This window comes from Oryzias latipes, chromosome 13, assembly GCF_053564925.1.
Source record: "Oryzias latipes strain Hd-rR chromosome 13, Olatipes_Hd-rR_3.1".
In the NCBI taxonomy this organism is placed as follows: domain Eukaryota; kingdom Metazoa; phylum Chordata; class Actinopteri; order Beloniformes; family Adrianichthyidae; genus Oryzias; species Oryzias latipes.
This window is the reverse complement of record NC_136249.1, coordinates 32,756,420-32,775,767: the sequence shown is the minus strand read 5'-3', so window position 1 is coordinate 32,775,767 and position 19,348 is coordinate 32,756,420. Positions and strand designations below refer to the sequence as shown.

General features: G+C 44.1%; 1 protein-coding gene across 4 annotated transcripts in view; it reads right to left on the bottom strand.

Moving 5' to 3' along the window:
• Positions 1-5,182: 5,182 nt before the first annotated feature.
• The window catches only part of gpr4 (G protein-coupled receptor 4), a 56,941-nt gene continuing 42,775 nt past the window's right edge, over positions 5,183-19,348 (bottom strand). For 3 of the 4 annotated variants that reach the window (XM_078930203.1, XM_011482224.4, XM_078930204.1), the window contains exons 2-4: positions 14,337-14,976; positions 10,752-11,016; positions 5,183-8,725 (exon numbers count right to left, since the gene is read on the bottom strand). In XM_078930203.1, the coding sequence (XP_078786329.1) occupies positions 8,004-8,725; positions 10,752-11,016; positions 14,337-14,465 (1,116 nt within the window). In that variant the 5' untranslated portion in view covers positions 14,466-14,976 and the 3' untranslated portion in view covers positions 5,183-8,003. The remainder of the gene's footprint in view (positions 8,726-10,751; positions 11,017-14,336; positions 14,977-19,348) is intronic. The other variant, XM_078930205.1, reaches the window with a different exon arrangement.

Below are 19,348 nucleotides of genomic sequence, written 5' to 3'. Positions count from 1 at the left end.
TCAGTCAGAAATGAGCTCTTTTGTTCTGGAGTGACAGTGCGTGACGCGCATCCAAAAAGCAGAGCGCCGGCGTCCGTGTGTTTGCGTTGGCCGCTCGGTTGCTGGTGACCTGCTCCCTTTTTAATTCGATTGCAGCGCGCTCCTGAAAACGGGATTCTGGGTCACATTGGTCACAGTGGTGGGAGGAAGAAGCAGATGGCTTTATGTTGTGATCCGTCAAGGTACCAATTCTGCTCTTCGTGTTTGAACATTTATTTTAAAGGTGCTACAGAACCGCCCCTGGAAATGGAAGTGAAGCCTTCTCCATGACAGTACCCAACCATCGCTGGGCCGTCTTCTCTCGTTTCATTGAGTGGTCACACGCAGAGGGTCACATCAGAGGGTCGACCCGTATGGCTTCTGTGGGCTTTCGGGTTGTCCGGGCCCGTGGACCGTTATCTCCCACGCAAGGGACATCATGAAAATGGGACGTACCATTGTCGTACGCGTGGTACGTACAGGTGATGCTGCGGTCCGATCGCATCATTTCCCCGTTTGTATCAGCCGAGGAGCGCGCACGTGTCACGTGAACGGCACTAGCCACCGTCACGAAAGCGGGCTACACGAAATCTGTCAAAGGTTTTGGATGTTGGACGCAGGGGCCAGCAGGCCCCTCCTGATTGGTCAGTTTATAACGTGACTAACTTGAACTACAGAAAATATTTAGGATTACCAAGAATATGTTTTAAAAAAAAGGTATCAGAGTGTCCGTCAGCGGAGGTTCTGCTGTTTGTTGGGTTTTTCAGAGTCCGTCGGTTCTGTTGGAGGTTTTCTTTGTTCCGATCAGAAAGACATGAACTCAATCTGACGTGTTTAGCAAAGCTCATCGAGTTCGACGTTTCATGTTTTATCTCAGCAGGTTTATGTGGAAAAACACAGAACTACCGTCTAATTCCAGCTTTGCTTCATTTGTGGGAAAAAAAAGAAGCTTTTAGTTCTACAGTAAGTAAGTCTACAAACTGAAATCAAACTTTTTCATTTTAATTGAAAAAACAGGACTTTTAACCATTCTACTTCAAAATGCCCTTTTTTATGTTGTATTATTATTATTTTATTATGATTATTATATATGGCTCTGGGTTGAGTGGAGGACCGGCACATGGGAAATCAGGGTTTGATCCCCAAGGGTTGCGATCAGCGTCATCCAGTGTGGGTCCTTGCGCAATACCCTTCATGCTAGCTATGTAGCCATAAGGCGGCCCCCACCCGAGTCTGGGTCCCCCTGTGCCTGTCCCCAGCCCGGTTGAAATACAAGAAAGCCCAGCATGACGGTGTCTGCCAGCGGGGATCAGTGAACGTGGATTTGCTGTGAGGGGACATGCTGAGATACCTTTGACCTGTTCTTGTCTTTTTATTCGTCTTTTGTTGCCGTTTCCGTTTTGCTTCGTGTGCTACTGACTTCTGGTCCAAGTCGACCTTGAAAAACAGTTCTTGACCTCCGTGGGTTCTAACCTGGTTCAATAAGTGTTATTCTGTCGCACTTTTGTCCTTCACTGCTTGCCGTACATCATTGTTTAATCCAAACACAGAGCAGCGCTGAGCTGACACGATGCTGCGGCTCTGGCGTGAGCGCCACTGCTTCACGTACTTTGCTTATGATAAATAAAATCAAAACAGAAAAGCTGCGGCCTCCTCCTCAGAGGTGAGCAGAGTTTTGACTTTTTCTTCCTTCAAAGGCTGCAGCCTTCTGGCCTCCAGAGGTGACGCATGAACATGGTCCCCCTGAAGCTGGGAACGCCGTTCCTTTCCGCCTCCAGCTTTTGGATCCATGAATGATTAAAGATGATTAAAGGCCAGCGTTAATGTCAGAGCGGGAAAGAGGACCTCGGGGTGTTTTTCTCACCGACCTGCAGGACACGCCCCCTGCCCTCAGGTCGTGTCCTTCAAGATGCTTTCAGGTGAAACGTTTTCAGCCACCGGGAGCTAAAACGTTCAGATCCAGGGTGTGGAGTGGTCAGCCAGGTGATAAAAATCAGCGACCTGCAGCCGATGACGTCGGTGGTTTCTGACCTCCACGGGGAGGTCTTCAGGGGAAGATGAAGGGCGATGAAGATGAAGGACAAACATCTGCTCTTCGTCTCCCAGAGGCGTTTTCTTCCTCACCTGATCACCAATCCGTCTCATAAACAGGTGTTCGGTAATGAAGGCGCGGCCTTGGCTCAGCTTCTATTTATAGCCCTGCAGCAGAGGTGAGCAGTGGAGCATAAAGGGGGAGACTCGCCTCCCCCCTCAGGCGGGGGTGTGTGTGTGTGTGTCCCGCCTCCTCAAGAAGGAGAGCGGCGTTCTCCGTCCCGCCTCATCCTGGAAGCAGCATGGAGGGGGGCAGACCGCCCCCCTCCTCAAGCACAGACGACCCTTCATGTTGTTCATCGGCCCCCCCTCCCCGGGGAGCAGGAACACATGGGGGGACGGCTGAAGGTGACTCGGTTGGCTGGACGCCGAGCTGCCGCCGCTTCACCTGCGTGTCCCCATGTGACCTTTCCCTTTATTACACTGATGATGACGTGTGAAAAAATGACAAGGCGTCTCAAACCGCAGGAGCTGCTGTGAAGGACACGCCAAAGTCAGACCGGGCTTCCTGCTGTGAAGATCAAACATCTACTATATAAAACTTCGGTTCGGGAAAAAAGCCCAGGATTTCACTTCATTTCAGCTAAATCTGTCAATAAGTTTGACTCTGTTTGGAATAAAAATAAAAGCTAAACTTGTAGTGATATTTCAAAGTATGCTAACGTTTAGCTTCTTAGCTTTCAAACGTCGTTTTCCCTGTTGTCCTGCATTATGCATCAAATGAGCAAACAATAAAACAATGATTTTTTATCTGTTTGTGTTTTTTTATGCTTAAAAATACACAATTTCAAAATTAAACAAGACTGAAACTTTATTTAATCTATATTTGCCACAGCTAATGTAGCATTTAGCATTAAATGAAACAGCTTAAGCTCATTTAAAATTGATCAATCAATAAATAATAAGTTTAGCTTTTTTTCATCTCATTTAGTTTTACATTTTTAAAAATGTACCCATGTTAACCATCATTTCAATTTTACGCTGGTGTAATGTTCTTTAGCTACTTCAGCGATAAATTAAGAAATTAGCAGCGTCTGTTTATCTGGTTTTTAGCTAACGTAGTGACTCATTTAGCATACGAGCCACTAATATAATTCTGAACGCATTTAGGGATGTTCCAGGCGGAGAACAGCGGCCTCACGCCGACGTGCAACAGCTTATGAAATGTTTACGTCTGCAACGGAAATCGTCTGATGCTAACGCAGAGAAAAGCGCCATTCTGCAGTTCTGCGTTAGTCATGTGTAGCATAACGTAGCGTAAAGCGTTGTGTAACAACAAAAAGCTGCTTTTCTCTGAGTTGGAATCAGCTGATTCCCGTTGATCGCATAAACAATCAGAGAGTTGCGGTTCGCCAAAGAGCGTGTGCTATTTAGCCGTCACTGACGACATCTCCAGTGTTAACAAACGTTGTCTTTTGGGTTTCTGATCATTTCAATCTTTTTTTTCTTATTAGCATCAACAGTGTTCTGCATTTCCAGGTAGCATGTGTTGCTATACGTGACGACTGCAGAGTTTTGAAGCCCGAATCACACGTTTGCATTAGAAGCGGCCACTGAACGCGTTTCTGAGCTCGGTGTAAACGTATTGTCACGTGTTTTCAGCTGTTTCAACAGTCCAAACAGAACTGGTGGGTTTTTTTTATTTTCAGCTTCCTGCAGTTTTTTGGGGGTTTTTTCTGATTGTTTTTCACTTTATTAGAACAGAGTTTTAGGGCCAGTTTACAAACAATTGAAGTCGTAAATTTCCGAGAAAAAAAGTCATAAATGCTAAATTCCGAGAATAAAGTCGTAAATTTACGTCAAAAAAAGTCAGAAATGCTAAATCACGAGAATAAAGTCGTAAATTTAAGAGAAATAATTTAGTAAATTAACGACTTTAAATCTCGTAATTTTACTTATTTTTTCTTGGTGGCCGTAAAACCGTCGTACTTTATTAACTTTTAATCTGAAAAACAGTTTTCATTTATACTTTCTAAATAAATACTCCTGTACACAAGGTGGCGCTGCACAACTTTACGCTTCCTAAAGTCGCTTTTCACTCAGAAAAAGAGAGCAAGTATTTATGCGCTTGTCAGAATCAAACAAAGAAAACGTGAATATTTCAGGCACCAGTAGCTCCAACTGGTGCTTGGTTCGGGGATATTTTAGAATGTCCGTCATTATTTCTTCGCGGCAGTGTAGACGCTACTTGGCGTCTATCTTCTTCGCTGGTATGTGTGCTCAGCAAGGCAGTTTTGTGTTTGAGCGCCCCCAAGTTGTGTTTTACTGTGACTTCAGAAGCTCCAGACACGTGTGCAAAAGTGCCGTTCTCATTGGTCGAATAGTTTTCGACGCGATGCGTCAAAAAACAAACAAACCCGAAGCGTTTTTTTTTTGACGCTTTGACGCGTGGCGTTTTTTTCACGTCGGTGTGCACACTCACATTTGGGCCCTTTGTTTAGTCACGAGGCGTTAAACGTCGGCGAAAATCGCGCGCGAAATTCGTCCCGGTGTGTACGGGCCTTAAGTTGGATTTATTTCAGAAAGTTCAGAGTTAAACAAACCATTTTTTTAATATTTACTTTTATTGTTGAACAAAATACTTACCATACAAATATTAAAGTTTCTTGAAGTAAATTTGACCTTTTTTAATTGAGTTTTATGATAACTAAATAGTTAATTTTCTGGTAACTAGTTACTATTATCATAAAGAAATTGAGTTGCTGTTTCTTTTTGGATCAAGTAGTGGGAAACTACTCCTAATTACTTTTGGAAGTAACTTTTTATCATTACTTATTTTATAATCTTCTTTTAATTCTTTAGTCACAGGATTATCGTAATTCAAATTTCCGCCCGTGGGGCAGTTTAGGGTGGTACAAACCCTACTCCAGGGTTTTTTCCCCCGGATCTTTGAAACAGATTTATTTGAGTGTAAACTAAACCCTCTTGGGAAATAAAGTTAAATTAAACAAATATACTTCATAAACATTTCCTTTTATTAACTGTATTTCTGCTGCAGGCAAAGGTCAGTGAGACTTTTCCACATAAACGTGTTTTTTTTTAAAATCTTTTGTGTTCAATAATCAAACAAAAGTTTCAAATGCATCATTTATTAATTCCAACATTGACACGGGAGTCGACCAAAGCGCCGGCCGTGGCACACAGGGCGGAGCTCGCCGAACCAAAACAAAAGCATGGCTGCACTCATGCGCTCGGATGTACAGAGTTCAGACGGGCGTTTCCTGTTTCCATTCATAAGGTTGGTAAGTTCGTCCGGTTTAAATAATGTAAACAGATGCCATCAGGGAGCATCCCATAATGCAAACAGACACGACGCAGAAACCAACAACACAAAGACTGACAGCCACACTGAACGGAAGCCCCAAAAACTTTAGCATCGCCAGGCTTAAAACTTCAAAATAAAAGTCTCTTCTGTTTTTAGAGAATGGCGTCAAGAGGTGACAGAACCTACGGTGGCCCTTTAGGCACAAATGTTTCATCAGAAGATGTCAGCGTACAAATATCTGTTCAAATACTTCTTACAAACATCCTGCCGTTATTGTCACTGTTTGGTTTTTGACAGAATGAGGCGTCACAGTGAGATGTTAACATTTATTCTGACCTTTTGATCAACCAAACGGTGAATTTGGATCACTTCTGTCTTTACTGCGTTTAGCTTGAAAGAACAATTAAAAAATGGACCATTTGACACAGGGCTCAGGTACCAACAAGTACTTCATCTGTCAGGAACGTTTAGTACTTTAAATGTAGTTTTTCATATATTAAGCTAGAAGTTCTGCATTTTATTAATAATATATATATATTTTATGTGTAAGAGTTAACAAAATATACATTTTTGGAGTATCTAATTCTCGCCAATCTTTGTCAAAAATGTGGATAGACAAAAGGTCTCCGTCTCCACAGGAAGCGTCCAACAAAAATGGACAAATATTTCTGACTAGCTTGATGGCCGATCTAAAACACAGATGTAGTTCTGAAGGGATTTGACTGGCAGCTGTCAATAAGAAGACGACGCCCACTTTAGAGCGGAATTCATATGTAGAAAGAAGAACTGTTACGCAGTCTAACCGCGAAGGGGAAAGTTGGGCGAAGGACTGAGTGGCGCCCCTAGTGGACTCTGTAAATGTAGGGGGGGGCCCTTCCAGAGTTAACCCATCAACAGTTCATGATATGTGTACCATTATTTTGGTTTTGGTAAACTACGAAGCCACACCCCTTGACGGATTGTTGGATGTAGTCAGAAGCCTGGCGGAGTGATACGTACTGTGCTTCAACGTGATGAAGTGAAAAAGTGAGAGTATGGTTCAGTATTTTATGTGTCACAACTGAACGTTATTATCAATAAAGTTATATTGTCTGTTGTGTTCCTCTCTCTGCAAAGGCTGATTGATTATTGCAGATAAAAGACATGAAGAAGAAAAGAGTTCTCTAGAAAAACTTCCCCTTAACCCCTCTGACCAATCCCCTGCTTATTGGTCCCTCTAGGCATTCTGGGTAGTGTAGTCATACCACTATGGTTTTCAAAACATGTTAGTTCTTTTGCTGCTTTTGACAAATGGTAGAATGTCAACTCCAAGCTCAGTCACACTGACTCTGGGGGCAAGTGGGAGAGTGTCCACCCAAAGAGTGGGAGACAGTAGGTTCAAATCCTCAAAGGTTGGGACAATGTATGAGGATTTAATCTAAACAACAAATTGGCTTATATGTTGGACTGTAGACATTATGACATGTGTGACCTAACCTGAGATCACGGTTTAACCCAGAGTCTGCAGATGACAGAATGAAGCAGATTCCCTCCAGATTTTTGTCTTTTGCTTCTCCTCTTCCTCAAAGATGAAGTCTATGAGTCACAGAAGTGGATGGAATCAGCCACAGCAGCCAGAGACGGGGACTTGGACTAGAGTCGCACTGAAGTCTCAGATGCAGAGACTTTGAACTGGAGGGACGCGTGAACACACCGTTAATTTGTTTCTTATCTTTTATCTCCATGATTTCCCTCTCTAAAAGTTAAAGCTCCCTTAATAGACTTTTTGCACTGAAAACCAAGAAACGTGCGCTTCCTGTTTTTGTGAAAGTAGTTCTTGACAACCGGTGACGTCTCTGACATCAGCACAGACTCTTAAATATCTTAAATCTTTGACTTAAATTAGTTTCCACAGAGCAGAAAGTTGGAAAAACTGGACACTTCCCTTTAGAAATCCCTCGAAGATGACATGAGTTTGTTTTCTCTCTATGAAAATGGTTTCTGGTGAAAAACACAGAATTTGTGCTCGTTTATCTGCCTTCAGTTGGCCTTGTCCTCCGTTTGCATAAGGGTGGGGTTTTTTTGCTAACTTCCAGGTCAGCTGTTTCTTTTGAAACTGGTCCTCTGTGTGAACGGTTAAGGTCGCGTCAAACAGCCACTACGCACGTTTTGCGCATATTGCACGGATAAAGACTGGTCAATATACGTGGAAAAAGGGAGAAAAGTGGTGGTCTTTAGGTGAAGTTTTCACATATGTATCATTAAAGTTATACATCGGTGAAACATGCGTGAAAAGTCTGTCAGACATGCGTTAAACAGCCGTGGAAAGCCACGAATTTGCCCTGCGTCAAATACGCCAAAACTGCCAAATTCTCAGGCGACCAAAACTTCCGAACAGTTAAAAACCGAAAAAGAAACACGTATCATGAAAGAGCGAAATTTCATACCTGGAAAAGGCGAAATATGTGCGTAGCGGCTATGTGACACGGCCTTCACCTTATCGTTAGTATGATGACACCTGATGGGATAAATCCCCTCTTCCGTCAGCTCCGACTGCTGGTTTGATACCCAAACTAGTTAGATGTCGGGCTGAATGCCGAACACCACCATCGGCTCAGTGCGTTTGCAATTTCAGTCGCCCCTGAAGGATTCACTTCCTAACGCTGAGAATAGTCATCTGTAGACACTCCTCCTTCAGAGCCACCAGCTCCGTCTTGTAGCCTCCGCTTTTGCCGCCATCAGCGTACACACAAGGCTGCTTCTTGGTCGACAGCGGCGTGTCGATGGTCACCGAGCCGGCGTTCAGTATGTCGACGTGTGACGGCGAGGAGGAGGAGCGTCTGAGGCAGGTCACGGACATCAAGGCTGAAAGGGCTCGGCCCACGTCGTGCCTGGCTCCCTCGTTGACGAAACAGTACAGGATGGGATCAGCGACGCAATTCAAGCTCGTCAGCGCCAGCGACACGTGATACGCCGCAAACATGGTCTCCTCGGAGCTGCAGTCACACGGCTTCCTGATGAACATGACAGTCCGCACCAGAAGAAGGCTGTGGTACGGTCCAAAGCAGAGCAACACGATGAGGATTAAACTCAGGGCCAGTCTTTGGATCTTGGCTTTTTCCTGGCGCTCTGTGGAGACGTTGCATCTGACTGCTGCCAGGATGCCTCTGTAGGCGACCAGCATGGCCGTCCACGGAGCCAGGAAGCCCAGAAACGTCCTGTAGAGGTTCATCCCCGCCACCCAGTCCTGCATGGGGTACTTCTCAAAGCAGAAGGTGTGGTTGAAGCGGTCCTGGAAGAGCTCGTTGTGGAAAAGAGGAGCAGAATTAGCAACGATCTCGATGATCCAGATGGTGGAGCTGACCAGGATCGCTGCAGGAGGTTCAGAGGAGAAAAGCCCGATGAGAAACCCGATCTTTGACATATCATTCTTATTCTTAAAGTAAAAAAACAAAGCATAGATGAATGCACAGCCTTTTTGACACTAAAACGATTCTTTTTCATTGTAATACTTTGTGTGTTTGTAGCATTTGTCTGCTTCTTTCTGGCTTTTGTGTCGTCTAAAGCTAAGTTAGCATTTAAATAGCATTTTTTAAATATCTACCATACAACTACTTCCATTGTCTTAGCTTTAGGTATTCTTGCGTCCCTCAACAGGAGGTATTTTTGACAAAAGGGCATTGACATGTTAGCATGCTTTTGTCGTGTTCTCACGCTACATTCATGCTACGTTCACACTGGGCTCAGCACCGCGCCTTTAAGTGGCCACTTCCAATGAAAAGTCATGCAAACGCCTGTAAATGTGCGTTTGGACGTTTAATAATGAACGCACGTCAAAAGTCAAACCAGTGAAAGATTATTTACACCTGGAGCAAGATTCACAAGATTTGCACCAAGTCTCCTCCGACCGTGAGTACACGCGCTAGCATTAGCCGATTGGATAGCGACAGTCCAGCATGAACACCGTAGGCTCAAAGCACGTTCAATATCGCCTCTTTAGCACGTTCTTGAATGTGCAGCTTATGCCCGGAGTGTACGTAGCATGAACGCTTTTTCATGGCTGAATCACTGCAGCTAGCAAGGTGCTAGTAGCTAGCAAGTTATGTGTTGATAACAAAAAAGAGCTCTTTTGTTTATGTTGTTCTTACTCCAGGTGCCAATGAGGTTACCAGTGGGCTACAAGTGGGCGCATCTTGGAACACATCAGGAACCAATAGTTATTCAGGCCAGGTAAACCCACAGAGAACTCGCTCCTGAAGTCCGCAGATGTTCTTCCTCTGATCAACGACAGGTTGTATATTAGCTACTAGCCCCCCGCTAGCTGTAGCGGCGTAGCCGGTGGTTCTATTTGTCCCCGACTCACTGTGGTACAAAATATAGTGATGCTAATGCTAGCTCAATCTTTGTTTCAAATTACATTTGCTTAAAAAGTGTTAATATTCAGAACCTACATGATGAAAACGTATAGATGATAACGGCTACAACAACAATGATATAAAAATAATAACAATTAAAAAAACATGTCTGAAAAGGTGCAGCCAAAGCTAAGTTTGTTAAGCAGTCCCCTAAAAATTAAACAGAAACCCCCAGAACAAAATACTACTATTACTACTACTACTAATAATAATAACAATAATCATGATCATATTATGGTAACAATACAACAGATGTCTGAAAAGGAGCAGGCAGATGCTTAGCTTATTAAAGCCTGCCCCTAAAAATTTAACAAAAGAGATTAAAACAAAATTATACCACGGTTCGGGAGAATACTCGATTCTGATTGGCTGCTGGGTGTGGCTTAAAAAGTGATAACGGCACGCCTAAAAAATGAGTTCCGGTCACTTAGCTTAAATGTTCTATATCACTGCGCCGGCTTCTTTAAAACAATCTTTAGCTTCATCACCTGGACAAAAACAAGCGGTAAGAGGAGAACTTTCCCTCTGAACTGATGCTTTATTTAACACATCGTGATCATCAGCATAAATATTGCTTTCCTTTGGCACTCCAGTCGAGGTCCACGCCACACCGCGTAACAAATAGTCCGCTTTTTGTAAAAAAGGCGATCTAAACCGAAAATTCTAACAATAAAGTACTACAAACTGATTGAATATTTATGTGTTTTGTTAGTGACCATGGCATAAGCGGGTTAATGGCCGATGAAGTATGCATTACCAGAATTAACGCACTTTGCGGAAGCAACTGTCCACCGTTCAGGCTTGAAATATTGTTGGGAAAAAGAGATAAATCCCACAATCCCCTCTGCCTGCTAACTGTGCTGCAGTGCAATTCAGCAGAAATATAGCATTATCAAGCTAATAGAGGATGTGGTGCTGCATCTGTTCCCCGTAATCCTCCCTCTAGATTGAAGGATTTCCTCTGCCTGGTGTTCACAACCTACCCGTTTTAATCCGTCGGACTTTGGCGAAGCGCAGCGGGTACGCCACAGCCAGGTACCTGTCCATCGATATGCAGCACAAAAAGGCGATGCTGACGTAGATGTTGGTGTAGAAGATGAAGCCGAACAGCTTGCAGCTCTCCTGACCGTGGATCCAGTCGTCGTGCTGCAGGAAGTAGTCGATCCACAGCGGCAGAGTGGCGATGTAGAGGAGGTCGGCCACCGACAGGTTCATCAGGTAAATGCCCAGCTCGTTCCGCTGGCGGACCTGAGGGGGGGACAAGAAGCTTTAGCAGGAAGGAGAAAGACGCAAAGAGGAAGCTCAAACGCGACGGAAGCTGCGCCCTTTAATAACATTTGTTCCAGTAAAATATGAACTCTGATTAAAGAAATCAATAATGATTCATCAGCAGCTGCCAAAGCAAACGGAGAGTCTGTGGGAAATGAAATTCTGGGGGTTTGATGCCGTATGGGAAAATAACCCGAGGCTGAGTGTATCCAGCAGATGCTCATAAACATGCTATAAAAAAAGGTATTGTGACTCCTCGGCCTCCAGTCCGGTACTTTCCTAAATTTGTTGAAAGCTGAATGTGTTGCAGACAGAAAAGATGGTTTGTCTGTAGCTTAGAAATGGGAACTTAAAGCTCTATTCATGTCATGACCATCAATAGATCCCTATCCCTATTTCTTGGTGACACCGAATCCCAGATCAGGTGGACGGAGGGAAGGATTTGTGGGTATTCTGTGCAAACATTCATGGAGATGAAAGACCAGGAATTTGCATTGCTAAACTGATTTTTCTTGTCCTCTTATGAGTTTTTCAACGTTGACCGTTTTTATGGTTATAAATGGACTTTGGATTTTTTTTTTCTAAAGATTTGGGCTAAAATAATACAGAAACACAACAGGAGAGTTTCATGGGAGGTTTAAAACTGGTTCTAAATGCCAGAATAGAAACCTGCTCTTCATTAATGCAGAAAGGAGGTGGGCTGGGGTCTAACCCTTAGAATACAACATACACAAACATACAACTGACTTCTTAGATTCTTCTGTTATCAAACACGGTTGTGTTTTGTTGTGTTTTTGTTTTACTTTTTTTCCACATACATGACATGTTTCGGACGGACGTCACGTTTCGTCGAAACATGTCAGGTATGCGGGGGGAAAAACACAACCGTGTTTGATAACAGAAGAATCTAAGAAGTCAGGTAATAATACAGACACTATGACCTAGAGGCGTGTTTTGGCAAGACTCTGGCAATACGATACGTATCCTGATATTGTACTGGAACACTTTTTGATCCTTTTTTAAAAGTAGGATCTAGAAATAACTCTACCTGATTTTCAATTCGTCTTCCATTGTATTAAAATTGTCAAATTCAGTTTATTTAATGGTCATAATGTTAAGCACTGCCACTGTGTCTCATATATAAGTTGCTTTTACCCGAGCAAACTCATAGTGCTTTTATTTAGTTAACGTAAAATGTAGAAGGGGAACAGTCAACATTGTCTGATTTCCACAACTAAATATTTTTTAGTATAGGAAAAACTATGGAATGAATGTGTCTTAACCAATAAGGTTCTAAAAGTATGATTGAGGAAATAAAGTGATGTTTATTTTCAACATTAATGTAGCTTCTCCAGGGCTTTTAAACGGATCAGAAGTCTGAACGGTGCTTCAAAAATAAAGGAAAAACACTACTTCTCTCCAGAAACAATAAAGTGTGATGATGAGGCAGCATAACGATGCTTTGATGTGGTGAAGATGCTTTGTTTACAGTCTGCACTGTAAAAGCTGCAGCCGCACTTTCTCACACGTGGAAGTAAACTAGTAACGCTCATCGCCACGACGTTGGCCTTTTTTCAGAGCGTTGGACTCATCACTCTGATCCATAAACTAGAATCTGGTCCTGTGAGGTTCTGCTGAACTTTGACCCGCTTTGCCGACAGCATTTTGGCTAAGGCTCCGTGGATTAGCCGCTGTGCCGCTGCACTGCTTCTCTCGCTCTTATCTGAGCCGCTAGAAATTTTTCCATGTTTTTATACGATACTGGCAGCAACACGGCACAGAGTTTCTGTTCGGTCCCCATCCCAAGGAAGAAAGAAAACAAGAGTCAGACGCTGAAGGACACTCATAAATAAATAATTAAATAAACAGCGTCCTGACAGCATTTTGGCCTGTAATCAATACCAGTACAGGTACGATTTGGCCTTTAACTCAAAGAACCAAGACAATCCAAAAAACTATGATCCGGTTCTTGTGGCACAATATGGTCTTTGAGTCGTTAATATTGGAGGTTTTCCTGGCAACAGAACATTCTGATGATGGCGCAAAGCCCCTTTTCTCCGTGCCATGACCAGGTGATTTACAATCCTCTATACCCGCCAGAGTGCCCAGAGAAACCCCATGCATGAACGGGGAGAACGGGCCAACTCCACACAGAAAGGTCCCGGCCAGGATTCAAACCAGGGCCTTCTACGAGGCGAACGCGCCATCCGCTGTGCCGCCGGGCAGCCCGCAGATTTGTGTTGAGCAAACACTGTCAGCACACAATAACACAATATCTGCTGCTGTTCTTCAAAATCCTTTGGAATAGTGTTAATTGCATCAGCGTCAACCCAACAATACTGGAGAAACTCCTAAATTCAAATTTATCCACTCGGACCATAGTAATTATTCACACGGACACTATTTTGCCTTTCTGAACCTATAGTGGATGCCAGAGTCACATAATAGAAATGGTAGAATGTAAACTTCCTTCAAGGGCCAGTAGAGATGGAAAGTACTAAATAGAATGTGGTTTTCAAGCTCAATGAGAGAGTTACGGCTATAATAATACAACAACGATCTGTAGGAACCCATTGGGTCAATGTTACGGCCCTGACAGGCAAACCTGTCCCAGTCTAAGCCAGAACATATGAACCAATGGACATCAGTATGTTAAGGAACACGGTTTATTGAGAGGGAGAAAGAACCTGTGTCCTGTAAAACAAAACTAAATTACTGTGCTGGTTCTAAGCAAATACAAAACAGAGGGATTGGAACCTTGGAGCATAAAATAAGTCAGGGAGACGACTGACCCAGCCACATTGACCGTCGGAGTCAGCAGCTCCCTGCTGAGGCTGCCTGACAAAATCCAACTAATGAAAAGAAACAATCAAAGCCCGCAAATAAGGACTACCAAGGTCCAACCCCAAACTGAAATAACAAAACCTAGCAGTATAAGACTGCTGAGGACCAAGAGGGGATAAAAAGAGAAAACAAACCAACCAGCACAGCTCCAACCCAAAACCACTGCTCCTCAGCCTCAGCTCTCAGCTCTCTCTGCATGCTTTTCTGGTTGAGGCCTCCTCTGACTTAAATACCTGGTGCTGATCAAGATCATTGGCCACACCTGCCAGGTGAGCAGAATGACATGGGATGCTGCAGCAGCAGCAGCATATAACAGAACAGTCGACTACAGTAAAAAGAGCTGTAAATACATGACTCCATTGTTTTTATCGGGTTCTATCATGTGAGTTCGGTCCGCCTCTGCAGACACCTGAATGATCATGAACCTTCTTCTGTTTGCCTCCGCCTGGCCTCACCTGAAGGTAGGCCGCCCACAGAGCCATGCAGTTGGTGGGCAGCCCCAGAACGATGACGATGATGTAGAGCGTGGGCTGGAAGAACTGGTCCACCTTGCTGTCCACATCACAGAAGGAGATGTTGCACATTGTCCCGCGTGAGACTCGGAGTTGTGCGGGTTCAGCTGAGGTGAGGTGTTGGCGCTTTGCGGCTCCGGCGGTTCCACAGTGACATGCCGACCCCGAGGTCCTGCTCAGCTGCCGCGTGGCAGTCAGACAAGGAGGAGCTCCTGGTTCTGGGACATTTCATGGTTACTGTACTTCCAGCAGGATTCCCTGTGGCTCAAAGGCGCCGTCGTCCCTCACGGTGCCAGTCCCGCCCCCATGTCCCTCAGCTGTAGTGTAGGGGGGGGGGGGGGGGGGGGGGGGGCAGAGGCAGGACAGAGTGGCAAGCAAAAGGTGGTGAAATGAGAGCTGCCTTATCGACAGAGAGCCAGAGCGGCTGCTCCTGGACGAGGCCTCATCAATCTTGCAGAGATTAGAGGTCTGCTGGGTTTGCTGTAGGAGGGATGAGGCTGAACATCAACGCGCGTGGTCGCGCCCCAAGGTCGTGGCGACACATAAAACTCCAGGGAGACGCTGCATTGGGAGTCCAAAATATCTGCAGGATAGACACAGACAATGACATTAGAAGTTTAATATTAAAAGCGAAAGCTGCTTGTATTTTTTTTCAGGAAAACACACCCTAACTTAACTTTACTACCTCACAATCCTCCAAAAATCTAAAAAACTATTTTCTGGTCCTTGTTCTTCAGACACGAATCCTCTTCGTCTCCAATTTAAAACTAATTGAATTGTTATATTTTGAACCAATTTCCTGAACAGATTTTGTCGTCACATGGCGCCAACATTCAGATTGTAGGCATTCGAAGGGTTGAGTTAAAGTGAAAGGATCCTTTCTCCGTGGAACGGCGTTCCTCTCAGACGTACAGCGGAGCTCTTGTTCTGAGACGCATCGTCCTCTGCCGCTGAAAACAGCGTGAGGGAAAAACACAGGAGGGATGGAAGGACATGAGCACAGCTGGGAAAAGAGGCGGAAGGAGGGCAACATTTTTCCTCTGGAGCAGCTGGAGGTTCTCTGAGCTTTCAGCAGTGACCCGTCCGGCTGTTGAGCCTCTTTGCTCTGTTCCGCCTGGTCTTTGTTTCGCCGTGAACACTGGTCTGTGTGAAACGTCTCGTGAATTCAGCTCCACCTTCTGAGGAAGTCTCAGTGGTGGAGCAGGTGATGATTAAGGAGTAGGATTGAACGTCACCACCAAAACTGGGAGACACAGTCCTCATCCGTTTACACACTGGCAATGGTTTTCACTTTAGGGTAAACTCCTCAAGGTTGTCTCACTTCTGCGTCTGTGAAATTTGTCCTCCACCTTTGACCCATCCCCATGATGGAGGCAGACACAGCACCCAGGAGCCATTTAGTGATTTAACCCCCCAAACCAACCCCTTAATGTTGGGTAGGAAGGTTCCACTCCAATTAAACTTGTGTTCTTGGTGTTTTCTGTCTGAGGAAGAATCGAATCAAGTCGACCAACGTCATTAAAAAATCTTTGCTAAATGTCAGAAGTCAGAGCTCTGTCTCCCCCTCTGGTCACCAGTGGGAACTGTCTCCATAGTTCTAAATGCACTACATCTCCCAGCAACCCCAGCGCACACTTCCTGGATGCCGCACACCTGACTCTCATTCATTCATCAACCACAGCATACTTAAGCTCTGCACTGAGACTCACTCAGTGCTAAGTATTCTTTATACCACTCTACCTTCCTTACCGAGCGTTGTATCTGGACCTGATCTTCTGTCTCCTGACCCAGTTTGCCTGCCCCGACCCTCACCTGGATCCTGACTACCCCGTCTCTCCTCTGATGATCTCATGCCTGTTATCAACTCCTGACTGAACCTGATTCAGCTTTGTGGACTTTTAGCTGAGCTAATAAACCAGCTGCATTTGGATCCAGCCGTCTGCTGTACAAAAATAACAGTGCATCACTAGTCACTGAATTTGACTTTCATTCTTGTTTACTTGTTTGTTTAGACACATATTTAATTTACACTAGATTATCTGGAAAGAAATTCAAAGAATCTGGAAAACTTCAGCTGCACAGTTCACATGAATCACATTGGTTTAAGTCTTGGATAAAGATGTCCTGGATCCATTTTAGGTCAGTGAATCGGATCGAACCGGATCCTTCAAAATGAAACAAAATCGAAAGGGAATCAAATCAGCAACCGCAAATATTGAATCAATTCACTGTTGAAATGAATCGTCACCCCCCCGTCCTTTATGGCAGTGGTCCCCAACATTTTCAGTAAGATGACTCAATCTCCGAGGCTCCGCCTTTCTCTCCTCGTGGGTGCCGCCCATTTCATGACATCATCCTAGAGTTGGCCTCAGCAGTGTGTCTGTGTTTCGCCCACGAAAGCAAACATCCGAACTTTTGTAAAGATCAGAGAAAGGTGGGTGTGTCTGTTAGCCTGGGGGCGGAGCTGGCAGCACAGGATATTTCTGGAAGGGGCGGTTTGTTTGAAGGCCACTTTGTCACATCACAATATGAAGACGCGTTCGTTTTTAGAAGAATGCTTTGAAATGCGTGAACAGATCAAAATACTGCTTTAGGGTTTTTTGTGAGGCATGAACACCATAACACAATTAAAAGCTCTAACAGTGGATTTTGCATCCCTTTAAAGAGCTAAACAACATTCAAACCTTTAATTTTCTTGCATTGTGCGGTTCTTGATTCATCTAAAAGGCAGTTATGCAAACTTGCCAGTTTTGATCTGTTTTTTTTTATTACGTTTTAACGTTATTACGTTTGGATTTAATGGGTCAGACGGTTTTTGTGTTTGTGAAAGTCAGGAAGGAAAGCAACACAAGGACACCCACAACTTCACAAGCATCAGATCATCACCACAGAAGTATGTTTGGAGGAGGCAAAATGTGTCACGTTAGATTCTAGTTTCATGTGATCCTCCAGGACCTGCAGCCACTGATAAAACCCAGAACATAAACAGGCAGATTGAATCTGATGGTGATCGGTCCGATCTCCACCTTGACTCCAGCTGAAGTCAAGTGACCTCATCGGCGGCGTGTGATCCTCTGTGTTTTGGCCCCGCCATCAAACCTGTTTGCCAAACATTTTTGTTGACAGTCAAACTGTGGAAACGGGAAGCTGGAAGTGGATGAACCAATGACTTACAGGTCAACACACCTCCTGAACTTTTAAAAACAAAGTTGCACACACACACACACGCACAAACACACACACACACACACGCACACGCACAAACACACACACACACACACACAGCAGTAATCCTATTTAACCCTCATCAGGAAAACCTGAAAGCCTTCAAAAAATTTCAGCTGGTAAATCAGAAGTCCTGCCGCCGTTTGTGCGGGGAAAAACTGTCCCCGTCTAAAAGCGGGTCACGTACAGCACCGGGACTTGAACCAGCCACCCTCCAAACAGAGCCGGAGTTGTGAAGCGGATTTGGCCTCTGGGTCCCTCGTCTCCCAAACCATCGTCAGCAAACGAACACAGATGATTACAGCTGCGGGTCAGAGCGGCTGTTTGTCTCTGTTCAGCCTTGAACCCCCCCCCCCCACAGACACACATACACACACACACACACACACACACCAGGATGTACCCCACCTCTGAACATAGCCACCCCCCCCACCCCCCGCACAGGAAGATGCAGGTTCAAAGCTGTTTAGACCATTAAAATTCTCTCTTTTTATGAGGGAAGTTATGAGTGAAAAACGTTTTTAAAACAGTTTTTCATAACAAAAAAAATTGCAAATTAAATTTTTCAATAAAACAAATTCATTTTTTTTCGATTATACACTTCAAAAGTTCTTCGATTCCACTTTTTGAGTTTATATGAAGTTAAAACATTGATCACACAATCAAAACACAAAATAGTTTTTATGCTTTTGTTGTTTATTTGTCTTTTTTATTTTCATCACAAACTAAAGAAATTCAAAATTCCAAGGCCGACTAGAGTAGAACTGAGAACGGATTTCCCGCTCAAACGATGCCACAGCCCGGTCAGACGGTTTTTATTTTCATCACAACAGCTGCATCATTGTGTTCATGCAGGAAACTGAAGCCTTTTTCTGGAAGTGAGGTTTTGTCCGCACTTTTTCATGTTTCAGGGTAAACACTGCAGCAGAATCAGCTTTTTTCCATCAGTTTTGCTAAACTTCAAAACTGTTTTTGTTTGATTTTTTTTTTCCAGAACGGTTAGTGTTGAACTCCAAGTTCTGGTTCCATCTCCTCAGCGCTGGTTTATCTCCGTTTTGCTTCTGTGTTTTCGGTTCCTTGAATCTGTTTACGCCAGCGGCTCTAAATCATGTCTGTGGCTCTGTTTGATTTTTCTTTTACTGCTTCAGTTTACGTCTTTTTCCGTGGAGTTTCAGAATTCCACCCGAATCTTCCAGGAACTTTGGTTTGAATGTCAGGATCCTAAAGACCACCATCACCTGTGCTGCTTCTGTTAAAATAAATGGAATTCTGGGGGAAAAAATAAAAACCTTAAAGGTGTACACAGAACCACAGGGAGGATTTCAGGCATTAACTTCCACAAACCCTGCCTTCTGTTACCTGGAAGAATGACTCAAATGTACTAGAATTGTCTAAGGTCAATTCAGAAATTCTTTTTTTTTCCTTTAAAAAGGTTCAAGTTCCGTCTGGTCCTCAAGAAATGGATCCCAGTAAAAATCCTTTGTTTTGACAAAGTCCCATGTCACTTTTTTTTTTAAGAGAATATGATTTATTAGAAGAGAAACTGATATACTAGAACAAGATCTCCTGGTAATCCAAGTCTAGATCCAGACTGAAAGCTGTTTTGAATGAAAACAAAGACCTAGTCACTCCTAAAGTGTTGTCTTTCTGGTATTTTCTGTGATGATCACAGGAAATTCGTCATTCTTTTACAGGTTCCTAGCGTTTAGGTGTCTGTTTCAGCAGAAAAC